The 18,074-nt window shown below is 36.5% G+C and overlaps 1 protein-coding gene across 1 annotated transcript in view; it reads right to left on the bottom strand.

Moving 5' to 3' along the window:
* Positions 1–18,074, bottom strand: part of QTRT2 (queuine tRNA-ribosyltransferase accessory subunit 2) — a 49,497-nt gene that overhangs the window by 30,822 nt on the left and 601 nt on the right. Inside the window, exons 2-3 of the mRNA XM_021007152.2 lie at positions 6,495–6,715; positions 3,550–3,605 (exon numbers count right to left, since the gene is read on the bottom strand). Of these exons, the coding sequence (XP_020862811.1) occupies positions 3,550–3,605; positions 6,495–6,694 (256 nt within the window). The 5' untranslated portion in view covers positions 6,695–6,715. The remainder of the gene's footprint in view (positions 1–3,549; positions 3,606–6,494; positions 6,716–18,074) is intronic.

Here is an 18,074-nt window from a genome sequence, read left to right as displayed (position 1 = left end):
GGAAAAAAAATTCAGATCTCATCAATTAGAAATAAATCAAAATGTGGTGAAATTCAGATACACAACACCTAGAATTTTCAATTAATCAATACGCAAATGTTTATTAGACCCTGTGCACCAGGTATTGTAGTAGGTGCTAGTGATAAAATGAATGAAACAATCTCTTCTTTCAAAGAGTTTACATTTTAACGGGGGAGACAAGTGCACAGATAAGGCTACATAGAATAAATATAAAAAAGAATACAAATAAATACAAAGTAATTAAATAAAAGGAAGTTTGAAAGAGAGGGATTGGCAGTTGAGGGCATCGGGAAAGGCTTCATGTAGAAGGTGTTGTTTGAGCTGAATCTGAAAAGAACTTAAAACTAATTACTTAATTAATTAGAAAGATGTTATAATTTTATTAACTAATGAAGAAATAACAAAACATGCATGTTGATTACCTATGAACCCAAGAGGAGAATAAGTAAGAAAAATGATCCAGTAGCAGGAAGGTAGATTACCCTACCTAGGCTACACATGGAATTTAATATAAGGGTGCATCACTCATATATTCAAGGGAAAAATGACTCACAGGGACACCTGTAATCTTTCCATCACAACAGGGGTTCTTAACCTAGGGTCTGTCTGTTATCTTAGGTTTTTGGGTTTTTCTAAACTATTTTGATAACAAATTTCAATAAAGTTTGCTCCCCTTATAATCCTATGTATTTTATTTTATGAATTTAAAAACATCATTCTCAGAAGGAGTTCATGGACTTCACCAGACTGCCAAAGGGGTCCAGTACACACAAAAAAAGTTAAAAATCCTTGAGTTAGAGAGATAAAACAATTTTAGAACACCACAACTAAGATATTTCTATTTAAGATACTTTAAATAATCTAAAATCAGGATAAAAAATTTCCTATACTAGCCAATAAAACGAGCAAAATTGTTTCAACAAAACATTTTTTAAAAGCTTTACAGTTCTCCCACCTCAGTTTCACTGCTCTAAGTTGTTAAGTCAACTCTACACATCTTGTTTTCAATGACTTATTAACCTACACTTTACTGACAAAAATAAGATCTTTGTTTACTCTAAACCAAAAGGAGCTAGATGAGATGACCCTTTAAGCCAGAGTATTTAATTACCTTCCTAAGGAAGGCAGGAACCAGCAATCTTGTATCTGGTCAGTTGTTTTAAGCTCCAATTAAGCATCAGCTTGAAAGGTGATATTTGTCGATTGCCAGCATTAAGTCAGTGAGTTTCAGGAGGGAAGCAAGCTGGGGGAGGCAGATGCTCAGCCTGTTAGCTCCACCTGAGTCAAGTCTTCACACTGTGGATTCACTATTTTGTTTGCAATGATTTTCCCAGACTTTAGCAATACCCATGTTCAAATATAAGGACAAAAAAACAACCTCAGAATAGAACACAAAAGAAAAATACCATAAAGAACACTGGACTTGTGAAAGGAGACGTATTATGGCTCTGCATTAAGGAGCTGTGCAAATCTGACCATCTATAAAATGAGAGGGGTTGTACTAGATAACTTTTAAGGACTCTTCTAACTAGAAACTCCTATGATTCTTCAAATAGTTTCTAGATTATCTAAGCTACTATTCTCCTCCATTCATATGAATAAAACTGAAATATACATACAGAAGCATTTCCCTCTACCACTGAGCAAACTTCTGGGCCTCCTTCCTATTCTTTCATGTAGTTACGTGTTCAAGGAAAACAAAGTCATTTTAAAATTAACCTAAGCAAAATTTAAGTAGGAAGAAATCTCACAAAAAAAAATTGGTGTATAGTGTCTTCAGAAGTCATATATATTATTTTTTGCTTTATTAATGGTTTTAGATTATCCATAGCACTCCTCCTTTCCTTACGCATGGATAATTAGAAAAATAAACCTCAAAGTTCTAGTAAGACACTCTAGAAAATAATCTTCCATTCTGTGCTTATATGTAATTCATACAAATGTGACACAGCTTCAAAAGTCTCTGTATCAAAAGTGTTACCGTGGCTTTAAAAGAAAATGGAATCTTGGAGTGACAGCTTAACTGTCAGTCTAGAAGGAGTCTGTGAAGAGACTAAGAGCTTATCTGTCACTTTGGGGAGACTATACCTAAATGGCTAAAGAAGGCTAAAGAGAAACATAGGGGGGAAAAAAAGACTAAGATAACTAATTTCTAAAGGGAACTGAATTTAACCTTTATTTCACAAAGGAATATTAAGAGAAATCTTGAGAAAAGATTCTAATCCATGTCCCAAGAAAACTGAAGGGTAGGAATATGTTTCCAGAATTCAGGAGAAGTTAGCAGCTAAAATGATGATTAAAAGTGACTTTGGCTGTGTTCTCACCCTGTATGTAATTATTTAAGTCTTTGTTTTATTTTTTAACATGATTAATAAACAACACAAAGATTTAAATAATTACTTATAACTCATCACCAACTTTGATATTTATTGAAACCTAAGAAATTAAACGGGTTGATATAAAGAGATAAGCAAATGCTTATGGGAAAAGAGGTTTCTTCATTTTAATAAGTATTGCTCACTTAATAAATTTCAATAAAAATTGCTTATTTAATAAATGTGTTGCTGTTCATCAGTTGTGCCCAACTCTTTGTGACCCAATTTGGGATTTTCTTGGCAAAGATACTGGAGTGGTTTGATTTTTCCTTCTCATTTTACAGATGAGGAAACTGAGGCAAACAGGGTTAAGTGACTTGCCTGGGGTCACACAGCTAGTTAAGTGTCTGAGGCCAGATTTGATTTCAGGAAGATAAGTCTTCCTGACTCCAGGCCCAGCACTCTATCCACTGTGTTACCTAGCTGCCCTATTTAATAAATTTTAATTTATTTTATTTTAAATTTTTAAATAAATAAAATGAAATAACAAATTAATTTAATAAAAATGACTTCTTAAATGACTAAACAACTTAAAACTAATTAATTAATTAGAAAGAACATAGAGAAGTGTCAACTCTAAAACTCTGCCACTGTGCTATATTTTTTTCAACTTGAGTTTAATTTTAAAAATTTAATAATTTTTTTTAAATTCTCAAAGGCGATCGCAGAATACAGCAGTTTGATGATTTCATGTATTAGAAATAACAAAAATTGGTGCTAGTTCATAAGTTAGGTTGGGATTTTAAAAAAAACCATACCATACAAAGTCTTTCACTGAAATACAAGGGCTGTTAGCTGCAAATAAGTTCTTGGTACATGAAGAAAACTGACTGAGGAACAAACAACAACACATAGGTGTTTGTGCCTCAAACACCCCTCATGTAAGTGCTCCCTTCCTGTCACCACAGAGATCTTTAATGAAAGAAGAGGCCTACAGAATGTAAGCGAGGACAGTAACTGTCCCTCGTTGATTGTTTTTTTTTTTTTCTGGAAGGAAGGGGACATATTCACAAACAGTACAAAAAGTTCCTGCAAAGAAGGAAAAAAATATTTAAGACATAGCAACACATTCAGAAATGAACAGTTGTTCCCGCATTACCAAACTCTAAAATTAGGATATCAACAAGACACATACTAATTATATAATTTTTACCTATAAATTTTCCAATTCCTTCCTTATATTCCTCCAAGACTTCACAGTGTTCTGCCCTGTAACCAAAAGAAAAACACAGGTGACATAACAGCTAGAGAAAAATCTGCTCAAGTTTTTGATGAGAAAGGGAAGGCATACTTAAATGCAAAATTACATCACAGCAAAAGTAGCCTTTCAACAACAAAATTCAGCACCATTTAAAGCCTCAGTTTTGCTATAATCAGAGAATGAAAACTCCAAAACAACATACTGAATAAAGACATGAGAAATGAGAAAAGCCCCTTTGATTTAGGACAGTTGGGTTTCTTTCTCTCTCTTCTCCCACCCTTAAAAAATCATTGTTATTTCACACAAGAATAGAGAAATATTTGATCATTCATCAAGCACTTCAATGAGCATAAAAGTGATAGGATGAAAATGACACAGAATAGGCAGAACACCAGAGGTGAGGCACAGACACTCGGTGACACAATTTTCAGTTCTATGGCCAATAACTGGCAGAGAAGAACTTCCAGCAGTGTGAGTGGTGGCCGTTACTCTGCTGGTTTTCAGCTTCCCTAGGGCACCATCTCTGAGCTCTGGTTTGAAGCATCTCAAGAGCAAGTCAGAGACCTGGAATTCTGAGGCTGGCTCTTCAGCTCTCTATGGGCCAGCATGTATGGGAACAGAGGGCACAGCGCAGCTCAGGCCTCGGCCCTTATTATCTTTTTCTTGGTGCTACAGACCTATCCTAAAACAAGAATTTAGGATGGGGTCAATAGGGAAGAGTCTGGTTTAGTTCTTAAGACTTAAACCTGGTACAAATGGAGTTTTTCCTGCTTCAGGGGCAGTAGGACATGTTCTATACCTCATCAAGGGAATGTGGATAAGCTTCAAACCGGCCTGTGCTTGCCAGCTTGGGAAGAGGTCTATTGCTTGCTTGGGCTTATAATTCTTCCTCACTCTTCCCTTGAATCACCAAGTAATAATGCTATTATATCTTGTTAGATCAGTTTCAATATCTTGAAACTACTTTTGTACTCTAGAGGTGAAAATTTTATGACATCTTAATTAGTGTTAATATTCAGTGCCTTCCTACTTGCCTACAGGCTAAAATACAAACTCCCTGGCCCAGGACTTAAAACTCTTCACAATTTGGCCTACCTTTCTGGATATTTCATATCACCATAATGCTCAGCACTGTGCCTGGAACACAGCAGGTGCCATATAAACGCTAGCTATTTTATTATCATTATTATTGTTGTCATTACTATGAATATCACACATGTGATATTATACATATTACATATAGTAGGATGTGTCATTCTAATATATTTACATCATAAAATATTACATACATTGATTTGTACATTATGTTATGTATTGTTAGGTATTATGTTATTGTAACATATATTTAATAACAATATTTTTATAGTTCCTACTATATGCCTGGCATTACGTTAAATGCTTTATGAATATTATCTCACTGGATCCTCATAACCACCCTGGGAAGTAGGTACTATCCACATTTTACACACAGAGAAACCAAGGTAATCAGAGGTTAAGTGACTTGCCAAGGGCACACAGCTAGTAACTGTAGGAGGCTGAATATGAACCTAGCTCTACCTGACTCCAGGCCCAGCACACTATCCACTATACCACCCTGCTATCATCCTTTATACTACGTTCTGGTCCAGTGGTGTCAACCTCAAATAGAAGTGGATTCTGGTGGCAGCATATTGACTTAAAAAACCTCAAACTAACATTATCTATGTTGTATGGTGGCACAGCAGATAGAGTGCCAGGCCTGGAGTCAGGAAGACCTGAGTTCAAATCTGACCTCAGATACTTACTAGCTGTGTGACTCTGAGCAAGGCACTTTTTAAGCCTGTTTGCCTCCATTTCCTCATCTGCAAAACGAGCAGAGGAAGGGAACGGCAAACTGCTCCAGTATATTTGCCAAGAAAACCCCAAATGGGGTCACAAAGAGTTGGCCACATTGAAACTAGTGAACAGCAAAAAATCGTATTTTTATTTATTTTGTTTAACATTTTGCAATTATACTGGCCGAACTAGGGGAATTTTGCCAGCACCTCTGTTCTAGCTGACTCTGGCTCATACCTATACTTTGTACTCTATCTCCCCACTTCCATATCTTGACAGAGGCTGGACATTACTTCTACGATACATTCCCTCCAAATTTCTACCTCTCAGAATCCTTATCTATCATCAAAGTTCAATTTAGGTGCCACATCCTTCTGCAAGGTTTTCCCAAATCTCTAATTATTAGTACTATCTCTTTCTTCAAATCACACATTTAATATGCCAGATTTAGAGTTAAGAAGACCTGGGTTTGAGTCTTGCCTCCCTGTGTAAGCCTCAACAAGTCACTTAAACTCTCTGACGCTGAGTTTTCTCATTTGTAAAATGAGGTCAATAACAGCACCTAATTCTATTAATAGCACCTAATAATAATCATCACAGGATTGTTGCAAAGATCAAACAAAACTGTAAATAACTCTTTTTTTTTGGCTAGGCAATGGGGTTAAGTGATTTGTCCAGGGTCACACGGCTATTAAGTATTGAGTGTCTAAGGCCACATTTGAATTCAGGCCCTCCTGATTTCAGGGCCAGTGCTCTAACCACTACGCCACCTTGCTGCCCTTATGTAAATAACTTTTGCAAACCTTAAAGCACTACACAAATGTGGGCCGTTATTATCATGTTATATATAGGATGTATCCCTCTAATTGAAGGTAATGTCTTTGATGGCAGGGGTTGTTGCGTAACCAGCACCCAATTCAGTTCACGCACAGCAAATCCTTCATAAACATCTGTTGACCTGAAACAAATCTCACGTGTACATGTCTACAGAAAGAATATAGGTCTTTGATACCAAACAGCCTGCAATGATTACCCTAAGGCTGTTACTGATAATAACTGATACAAGGAGGACCCATATTTACAGTGAAGACAGGGTGAGCTGAGTCATGACAGGAACCCTGCTGATGACCCGCAACGTGTCATGAGTCAGATGTGGAGCCGACCCAGTTCTGGTGTACAGCAGGCAACCTGGAAACTCCATGGTGCGGTCCCCTTTCCTTCCCAGGTTATTTAATGTCCCAAGGCGACAGCCCTGAGCCACCTTGAAGAGACTCAATTTCATCCTGAAGTTATTCTCTGGATCCTGATAAAAAAAAAAGACACTTGTTAGAAGGAATTCTATGACACATGGAAGCCAAACATTTTGCAATCAATATACGCCGTATTACCATTGATTTCAGGTGTTAATATTTTTATACCCATTTTACATCAACTAGGTGACAGAAAGCAGTGGACTTGGAATCAGGAAAAACTGGGTTTGAATCCTACCTCTGACACACTAAAACAGGGCAAAGATTCTATCAACCTCAATTTCTGCCCCTATAAAAATAAGGGGGCAGCTAGGTGGCACAGTGGATAGAGCACCAGCCCTGGAGTCAGGAGGGCCTGAGTTCAAATCCAGCCTCAGACACATAACATTTACTAGCTGTGTGACCCTGGGCAAGTCACTTAACCCCAACTGCCTCACCAAAAAAACAAAAAAAGGCACCTCCCCGACAGAGTTGTTGTGAGGATGAAATGAAATACCATATGTAAAGCACTTTGCAAACCTTTAAGACTAGATAAATGCTAGCAATTATCATTAGAGGAAATTAGAGGAATTAGACTTGAAATGCCTTCCCTCAAGGTCACAAATAACTCAATGGCAAACCCAGAACTCAAGTCCATGTTCTCTGAGTTTTCAGACCCTCCTTAATCCACAAAATAGCCACACTGGTATTTTTTGGTACAAATTAAAATGAAACAAATGGAAAAGTAGGAATTTTTTAAAAATCACATGAATCTGTTGAAATTATCTAAGGATCACACGAAGTCTTTGAAAACTAATAGCTGATGGGAAAAGGGAGTAGTGCCCCTGCTGTTTGACCACACTGTTAAGAGGTCAATTTTTTTTTCTTCCATTGGTAGTTCAAGTTCGCATTCAGGACTTCAAGGTGATAGTTTCTGTCTTCTACTAGTAAACTCCAGTGATTCCCAACACAGTTCAGTCATTTATTTGACGTTTCTGGCCTACACTAGCTTGCAGACCAAGAGCAGGAAAAAAACAAACCAACCATTTTCCTATTTTAACCAGTTCCTCTGGTGTCAACTGGGATATAATTTTAAATATAGCCTGAGTTTTTCTACAAAGGCATGGTAAGCTATTTCCACATGTTGTAAGGTCTTCAAATAATCCTTGATGTTATGGATTCATTTAAGTACCACATTCTCTGCAGTTTTTTCCAATGAAATCCTCATCTGTAAAATGAAGAGGTTGTACCAGACTATCTCTGACAGTTCCTTCTAGCTCAAAATCTTTTACCTCTGATTCTATAAAATCTTAAGTTTAATAACATTCACCATGTTAGTGGAGAAACTAACTCAGAAAATTGGGAGGCTCCAACTCATAGTCCTTTTTTTTTTTTAATTCTCACAAAGCAAATTCTCCAGGAAAGTGAACTTTATTTATTCCCTTAAAGATTAAAGAGCATTTAAACCTAATGCCCAATATTGCTCTTGGAAATGTTTAAACCTAAGCTTTCTCTTTTTGGCTGAATAAGAGAATTTATGTTGGTCATCCTGTGTAATCAATACACACAGTATAAAGTAAAGGAGTCTGCTCATTTTCTTCCAACTAAAACCAAAAAACTCATTTCAAGTAACCAAAGAGAAGTAGCCATAAATAATAGAGCTAATGAAATATACAGCAATGGGGAAGTTAGGCTTGTTTTAGCTTAAGAGAATAACTATAAAATACATAAAATACTATATACTACCACAAAGTATATACTATCTACTATATAATATATAATACTATATACTACTATAATAAAAACTTAATCAAAATTGAAATTTTATCAAAAGTACAAACAGTTAAGATAAAGCAAGGATGTTGATGTCCCTAAAAGTTGTGAAAAAATATAAAAACAAAGAAAAAAAATGATGTTCTGATGAGATGCAAGGAAGAAGAATCACTCAGCTCTATAAGGAGGGAACTATTTTTGGTTTTGCCAGTGGATCTTCAGCATTCAGGCCAGTGCCTTGCACATATTAAGTGCTTAATAAATGTTTGCTGAATTGAACTAGTTTACTAACAGAACACATTGCCATAGTATGGAGGTCTTAGTGGACTAGAAGATAAATATGAATCCAAAGTGTGATATGGCAGCCAAAAATGCTATTTCAACCGTAAGCTGAATTAAGACCAGCAAGGGAAGCACTAGTCCTGATATACTCTGTCCTGTTCATTTCCCAAAGAATTCTATATGCTCATGCCCATCTTTCTAGTAACAAGCTTTTTGAAAAAGACTACATTTAATATGCCCATCAAGAGCCTGAAAAAGGATTCCTGTTACCAAATCCAGATTGTCTTTTACCCCAGGGTGGGCAAGTTACCACAAACCATTCCCATCCTTATTCACATGTCCTAGGTGTGGGAGGTTAATTTCAAGGGTACCAAGGGTAAGAGAAGTAAATACACCCTCCTGCCCATTCTCTAAGATTTAGTAACAAATTTTCTCTAAATGAATAATTATGTGGTAAACTTTAGCTCTGTACCATTAAAAGATAAAATCAAAACTCATATATATGTATAAAATATATACATTCACATATACACATACCTACCTATATATACATACATTACACATACCTGCACACACATACATACATACATACACACACACATATACTGCAGTGGGAGTTACTGAAGGATCTAAATTACAGCCAACCAGATCTCAGATGAAAAATTAGTACAAGAAGTATGAATGCTTCCCAGTCTCCCTCAGAGGGTGCATCTAGATAGACTGTAAAGTTTCTGTTCCTCCACCAGCCTTCTCCATCCTGATACAAGTATCAGTATCTAGGTGAGGGTTGAAGGACAAGTACAGTTTGCACTGCATTTTGAGGTTGGGTTGCTGCTATTTACATAAAGCAAAAGAGCTGCTGACTCAGTTGTTATCAGGTCAGAATCTCCTCTCTCCCCAAATGTCCTTTAAGATTTCAGAAAGCTAATTGTCCAGGTGGCAAGCATCTGAGCTCAGGACAGCCTTGCAGCACTCAGGATCAGTCTGTCAGGCAGTTCGGACTTGACAAGACCCTTGACAAGCTTAGACATAAGTATTCATTAATCTGGGGAGAAATCTCTGATGGTCTGTTTCTCATAATTCATCTAAAGATAATAAGTAGTAGTCAATAGTCGGCAGGATTGGGAAGTAGCAGTTATCTCAGGATAGATAGGGTGCTCAACTTAAAGGAGTAAGTATCCTGAGAACAACCTTGAAAAAAGCAACTTTATCATAGAAGGAGGGAGAGGGCCAAATCTGCTGTAGACAGAAGAAAAAGAGGGGTGGGGGAGGAGAAAATCTTCTGCACTTTTGATGAACATCTCTGAGGCTATATTTAAGTATGTCTAATAAAAGTATTAACATGAAAGGGAAAAAGGATTAAAATAACTATACTTAATACAAATGTTTCTTTAACTTAAGAGTTTCCCCAAATAGGGTTTCACTTAAGTTTCAGGAAACAAGAACAACAGCAAAAATAATAATGTGGGCTTCATTTATCACCCAGTCTCATTTCTAGAGGTAGAAATTCATACGTTAGTACCACCTCATATGTTTTGCAAAACTGTGTGTTATGTGATACAATTTTCTGGACTTCTATATTTCTTCTTCCGTGGGTGGAAGGAGGTAGAAGGCAGGGAAAAAATGAATGTTTAATAACTGGAAGATAGTATTTTTTAAAGTTAGTAAATACTTCAAACCACAAAGTGGGTCAAAGCAATCAAAAGAAGGCACTGGTTAATGAAAAAAAAAGTACCTTGAACATCCCACCCTCAGTAATATTTGAGAATGGAAGGATATATGTTTTGCATGACTTCACATTTAAAATGGGTATTGTATTGCTTGCCTTCTCAGTGGAAGAGCTCAATGGAGGGAGAGAATATGGTACTGAAAATAAAAAAATTAAATAAGAAAATGGAAAGATACCCTGAGAATCAACATATTGTTAACAGCAACTTTTAGGCAATCAAGGTAGGAGTTAAAAAGCCTTTCTTTCCTTACAATACAGCCTAAAAATGCTGTCTCACCTTGTAAAATAGTTGTAAAGCAAATTTTTACATTGCTTAACCTAAAGACACATATTTTATCTTTTACTTCAGACTATGGGCTGCAGTAATAGAAGATGCCTGTTCTTAATGAAATTCATATGAAGGTGGTAATAAGCAGCACCAGCCCAAGGGATTGCTAATACATTTCAAAAATAAATGTAGGTTATTAGGAAGAAAAGGTGGTACGCAATGAGAAAGTAAATGAACATGTTACAAAGGTATCCTTTCACTTTCTAATAGTGTTTACTTATATTATGTCCTTGCAACATACCTCAACTACTTAATTAAATGAAAAAGACAATTTTCCAGAATTCGATGTCAATTCAGTTAAACACCTCTGTTTCTTGGAGGGAACACATTACCACAGGAAACAGGTAATAGGAAAATACTATATAATGAAATTGTACTGCAAAAACAGATTGTGCATTTTATATGAAAGGGTTGCTGGGGTCAATGAATCAGAAGCAATGACTGAAGCGCTTAGAAAAAAAAGTAAACTTGACCAGACTTTTCTTATTATATAAATATCAGATTTTCTTGCTAGCAAGGCATAGCTACACTGTATTTTGACCAAAGTGCCAGAAATAAACGTGCCAATGATACGGCAGTTAAAAAGGGTGATAATCTGAAATCTGAATGCATTCTAAGAAACCAAGCAAATGAGCAGAAGTATCAGTACGGGGACTCCTGATACATCATTTGTTGATGTGAATTTTGAGTGGCATAACAAAAAATCCTCAAAGTTTCTAGGGAATGTCATCCTTATTCTGTCAATGAACATAATGCCTTTCATAATGTCAAATGTATATCTGGAAAGGATCCACAAAAGACCACAAAAAAGCCCCATCATAATGTGCATTTATATGGTGCGGTTTTTTTTTTGTTATAACATGACTTTTTTAAAACAAAATTTATTTTGCAAATATTTTGAAACTCCATTCAAGGAACCATCTGAAGTAACAGAACCATCCTCTGGGTGACTTAGTAGGTTGAACACTGGGCCTAAAATCAGGAAGATTTGAGTTCAAATGTGACCTCAGACACTTATCATTTGACCCTGGACAAGTTACTTAGCCTCTATTTGCCTCAGTTTCATCAACTGTAAAATGGAGAATATAATAGCATCTAACTCATAGAGTTGTGAGAATCAAATAAGATAGTAATATGTGTAAAGTACTTAGCATAATCCCTAGTACATAAAAGGTGCTTAATAAATGCTTGTTCCCCTAACTCCTCTCCCCTAAAGAAACATTAATTTGGCTCAGTATTATTAATCACAAATAAGAGCTAGAAAGGCCCTTAAAATCATCTAAACTAACTCCATAGGTACTAGAAAAAAAAATTAAAAAAAAAGATCCTCAAAGTAACTTATGAAATCTAATGCAATAATAAGAAATAGGAAACCTGTGCAAATTTGTATAATGCAAAGGAGAAATTTGGACAAAGTGCCTTAGGAAAGTGAGAGAAAGGTTATGGGGGGTTTTGTCAGAGAGAAGGGGTAGGGGGAGACAAACAGTCTAGGAAGATGTCATGGAAAAGGTACCAGTGGAACTGAATCTTGAAGGATTTCAAGGCAGAAGTGAGGACAAAGCACATTCCAGCAATGAAGGACAGCCTGCATGAATGAACACAGACAATGGAGAAGAGAGTATGTGAGGGAAAATACTGTAAAATAAAACTGAAAAGGTTGGACCTAGATTATAAAAGATGAAATTAAGGGATTATTTTATCTGCAGTGAGAAATTACTAAAGATTTCTGAATAGAAGAGTTACCTATTCAGATTTGCAAAGAATAAGCTGGAGGCTGGTAGAAAGAAGTTGGAGGCTATTACAATAGCCCAGGTATGGGACACTGACGGCCTGGTAGAAGGTGGTGGCACTTGGAGTGGAGAATAGAGGACGTATCAAAGAGATGCTATCCAAGTAAAATCAACAAAATTGAGCAACAAATTGTATATAAGGCACTAGGAAGAAGGAATAATGAAGGCAAATCATTGCCAAAAGATGTTTAGTCTGAGGGGCCTTCTGGACATTGAGGTGGAAGATCAGCATCCAGCCAGAAAAAAGAAACAAAGGATTACTGCCCAAGGTCAGGACTGGTGCTAGATATAGAAATGTCAAACAACTGGGCAATCTAAGCATTGGGAGGGAGCTTAGAGACCACCTAGCCCAGCCAACTCTCTTGTAGATAACACTCCAGCTTCTCAATGTCCTTCCTAAAATGTGGTAGCCAGAATGAAACACAGTATTACCAACACAGTCCCACTAGGGCAGAAAATACAAAAAGAACATCACCTCCTTAGTCCTAAACATACTCACTTTTTATGGTGCCATGTTACACTGCTGATTCACACCGAACTCAAGACCAACTAAAAGGTTTTGTTGTTTGTTTGTTTTGTGCGGGGTAGGGAGGTGGGGTTGGAGGCAGAGTTAAGTGACTTGCCCAAAGTCACACAGCTAATAAGTACCTGAAAACAGAATTGAATTCAGGTCCTCCTGAGTCCAGGGCCAGCGTGATACATAAAAAGTTCAAAAGACATAGTTTCTGGGTAATTAATCATTTTATTAATTATGGTTGGCAGATAATTAAAGGATAATTTGGCTGTCTCTCCTAAACCAAAAAGCCCCTCATGGAACCCACTCAACACTTACATGCCCGGGGAAGAGTTGGTAGTCCAGAGAGTGGAAATCAACTCTGATTGGTTAACAAGTAATGAGAGAATGAGTATTATAATGAGAGGTGGGCTTATTCTAATGAGGGTCTTTGGTACACTGATCACTAAGTCTTGGACAAAGAAACTTACCTCTTCCCAGATCACCCCAGTCTAGGGCAATCTACATAAAAAGGGGAATACACTTCCACTAAGATCTGTCTGATTAAAACACAATGGGCCAGAATCCACCAATTCACCTAAAGTAGAATTTCTTAACCTTTTGATCAGATCTAAGTCTTCCAGGTTGGGAAGGCTGTCTGAATAGACTACAAGGGTTGATTTCTGAATGAGGAAATAGAAAGGGGAAAAACCTTGGTTCAAATCCAATAACTGGTTATTAATATAAGAGAAATAATCATCTGTCACCAACGCTCTATCCATTGTACCACCTAGCTGCCCCAACCTGCAGATCTTTTTAAAGACAAACTGCTATCTAACCATACTTAACCATCTTGTATTTGTGAAGGTGACTTTCTGAACTCAAGTATGAAACTTCACATTTATCCCTACTAAATCTCATATATTAGAGTCAGCTCAGTGTTCTTGTGCGCCAAGATATTTGGGGATCCTGCCTCTGTTCTCTGATGTATTAACTATCCCTGCTAGTTTTGTGTCATCTGCAAATCTGATAAGCATATCTATGTCACTGACAAGAAGATTAAACAGCACACATCCTGGAGCTGACATCAAATTATCAGTGACTACAGTTTGGGTTTGGCCATTCAAATAGCACCCAATTAACCTAACTATACTAATTTCTCTATTTTGTCCACAAAAACAGCATGGAAAGCCTTATGAAATGTTCTGGGAAACCCATGCAAATAAATATAAATATATACATACACACATATACATATACACACACACATATTCTCCTGACTAACCAATCTAGTACAGACCCCTGATTTTATAGAGGAGGAAACTAAGATCTAGGTGTAATCAGAATTCAAAATCAGATCCTCTGATGCCAGGACCATCATTCTTTCTATTGTACCATTCTGTTTCCCATGGGATGGTAAGCCTTCAAGAATTAAAATTCTAAAGACAAACAGAAACAATTATAATGAAGAAGGGCATTATCTACATGGATATTCAGGGAATATATAAATAAACATCTTTAAAACACAGGTATAGAAGATGGAGGCAAAGGCAATTTAAGGATAAGTTAGAAAAGAGACCTGTGATTCCACTGGTACACGGAACTCCCAGGTGAGGAAATTCTTTCTACCAATGCAGATAAGTACCTTTTCTGCAACTTACAATCTTTAAGCATTACCTAGAGCACTGAGAGGTTAAGTGGTTTAAGGGTAAGTAATGGAGGATGAATACAAAAGAACCCACAATCCCTTAAGAATCATTTCAGTAGTGCTAAAGCTCAAAATGAGTAGAGCCTACTGAAACATTCTAAGGCCTGAAAAATAAATTTTTTTAATCTACTGAGGGGGAGAAAGGAGGATCAAAGAAAGAACAGGCCTTCTACTTGAAGTAGATGGGACAATGATAATGATTAATGAGAAAATGAAATTGCTCAATTTATTTTGATTCTGTGTTTTCTGCCACAGAGAACGAACATTACACTGGAAAAGAAAGAAAATGGCTAATAGGGAGTGGATACTCAGTGTAAATAAGGAAATAGTGGAAGAGCACCTGGCTGCCTCTGACGAGTCCAAGTCATCATACACAGATGAACTACTGCACACTCAAAGAATGGAAAGAATTTCAAGGTGTAACTGCTGAACCACTGTGGTTTTGGTTTGTTTGTTTGTAAAGGATAGTAGAAACCATATTGGGAAAGATGACTAAAGAGAAAAATGACAAAAGCTGGAGGGGCTATGGGAAAACAGGAACATTAATGCCCTGTTGGTGAACCTGTGAATCAGTCCAACCATTCTCAAAAACAATTTGGAACAATGCACAAGAAGTCACCAAACTCTACACACTCATTGACTCAGATATAACACTACAAGGTAAATACCCATAAAAAAGGTTAAAGAAAAAAGAAAATGACCTACATGTATAAAAATATGACAGCTTTTCTTATACTAGCAAAAAAACCCTAGCAACTTAGGGGAGTGCCTACCTATGGGGAATGTCTAAACAAATTATAGCATGTGAATGTAATGGAATATTATTGTTTCAACAAGAAACCCTAAAATGGACAGTTCAGAGGAAACTGGAAAGAACTCTAAGAACTGATGCAGAGTGAATTGAACAGAACTAGAACAATTTACATAATGACATCATAAAGAAAAACTTGGAAAGATTTTAGAATTCTGATCAGCGCAATGATAAACCATGATTCCAGAGCACTGAAGATAACCACATTCTTCACCTCCTGCTAGAAAGATGGACTTAAAATGCAAAATGAAACCTATATTTTTGGATGTGGCCACTGTGGAAATTTGTTTGATTATGCATATGTTATTATGGCCTTCTATTTCATTATTTTTAATTGTTCAATGGGGGAAATGAGGAGTGAAAATAAATGCTTGTTAATTGGCAAAAATAATAAAATTAAATTTGGAAAATAAAAAAAAATCATGGAGAAAAGAAAAAGTGCTACAGAACCAGAGAAAAGCAAATGTCCTGATGTTTTTTCAAACTGGAAATGAATAGGGATTTCAAACATTAGGCCAGTCAGCCTCTGAGGTTTCTCCTAGCTCTAGAACTATGATCTCTCCTAGGCTGACTTCCTTTGTAGGATTCTAATCCACAGAAGCTGTTCTCAGGCAGCTGGTGGTATAAGGAATAAAGCTCTGGGCCTGGAATCAAGAAGACCTGAGTTCAAATTCAGATTTAGACACTTACTAGGTGGGTGACCCTGGGCAAGTCATTTAACCTATCTCCTCAACTGTAAAATGGAGATGATAATAATAGCACTTTTCTTGCACTGATCAGCTTAGCACGGTGCCTGGCACACAGTAACACAATATAAATACTACTTCCATTCCCTTTTCTAAACACTTTGAGATCTGCTTTCTCCAAATCTAGGGTATATATCAAAGTCTAGCTTTCCTTTCTTTTTTTTTGGGGGGGGAATAGGGGTATCACAAAGAGAATATTTTATGATGGAATAGTCACTTCCCTCTATAGGAAGTAAAAGCGAAAGCCTAAGTGGCCTTGAGGAACACCACACTAATGGTCAGAAGTGAAGGAGATGAACAAGGATGGGTCAGATAAATTGTTATGATTCAGGACAGGTAAGTTTTACATAATTAAAGACAGGAGAGAGTAGTTAAATGCTCTGGAAAAGTCAAAAAGGTTAAGGTCTAAGAAAGTTATTGAAGATAACAGTTTCAGGCACACATTAGTGCAAATGAGAAGTCAGCATGAAGGGTTAAGGAGACAATGGGTGGTAGAATTGGCAACTGCAGATGTATGCTCCTTGGAGTTTAACAGAGAAAAGAGAGATATAAGATTATACAGACAGAGGGGATGGTAGAGTAAATGGAAGGTTTCTTATGGAGGATGCGATCTAAGCATATCACTTAAGAGTAGAAATACTTTTTAAAAAATGGTAATAGTGAGAAAAACCAGGAAATAATGAATTTTGCAAAGAACTGGGAAGTAATGAACTAGACAAAGTACTGTTTGATTTTGGTTTTTGTTGTAATGTTAATAAATCCACCACTGGGAACACTAAATAAATACATCGTTAAAACATATTATGACAACAGAAGTAAAACATTTTTCAGAAAACAACATACAGCAGTTTGTCTTATCCGGAAACAAGAATCATATTCTCCTTACTCACTCTTCAACTGCTAAGTGATTTTAAAAATATTTTTTGCTGTTCTTTTCTAAGAACATAATTAAAATGTATGTTCATTAAAAATGAAACATATGAAGACATCAAGAGATTAAAAGTATTCCTCAAAATGGAACTTGGCAAAGATTTCTAATATGCTTCAATCTTCCTAATAATAATAGCTCTTATTTATTAAGATTTATAAAGCACTTTTTAAAAACTGTCCTTTTTTTTTAAACTTTGTCCATCTATTTACACTGCTGCCTAGATTACCACTAGTGAAAAGAGATAAAATGACAACCCTCTAGACAAAACCAAAAAGAAAACTTGAAAAGTATATATGTCATTGTTTATCATGTACATATTAAAATGCCTGTGCTAATTTTCATCTATGTGGATGAAAATGGATTAAAGAATTTTATTAAATTTATTATTAAAAATCACTAGGAATTTTAAGGCAAGTGATTCCACAGTCTGAGCTTATGGTCATGTATGGGTATTCCTGTGCATGTGCCAGAGTTGTCCCACATTTACAGTTACAATGGCGGGTAGGAAGGAGAGGAAGCGCTATATTTACATAGTTAAAAAGGGTCTCTAGTCTACCCAACCTTCACTCACAACGGATAAACTACATTTTCAACTGCTTACCAAGGAGATACTTATAACTGATAAAGGCCCCCAGCATTGAGGCTAACCTCACATTTAATCCAGGGTCACACTATCAACACACCTCTTCTACATGAGTTCCAAATTCCCTCAATCAAGCTCTTCCTATTCTACTCCAGATTTTAATTTGGAAGCCAGGGCCCCAGAAGCAATCTGACTGTCTCCAAACCTCAGGCAACGCCATCAATGTGAAAAGCACACAGTGAAACACCCCTCCAGTGCT

Source organism: Phascolarctos cinereus, unplaced genomic scaffold (assembly GCF_003287225.1).
Source record: "Phascolarctos cinereus isolate Bilbo 61053 unplaced genomic scaffold, phaCin_HiC Scaffold_726;HRSCAF=1367, whole genome shotgun sequence".
Taxonomy (NCBI): Eukaryota; Metazoa; Chordata; class Mammalia; order Diprotodontia; family Phascolarctidae; genus Phascolarctos; species Phascolarctos cinereus.
The sequence above is the reverse complement of the archived record's forward strand: the minus strand, read 5'-3'. Positions and strand labels throughout refer to the sequence as shown.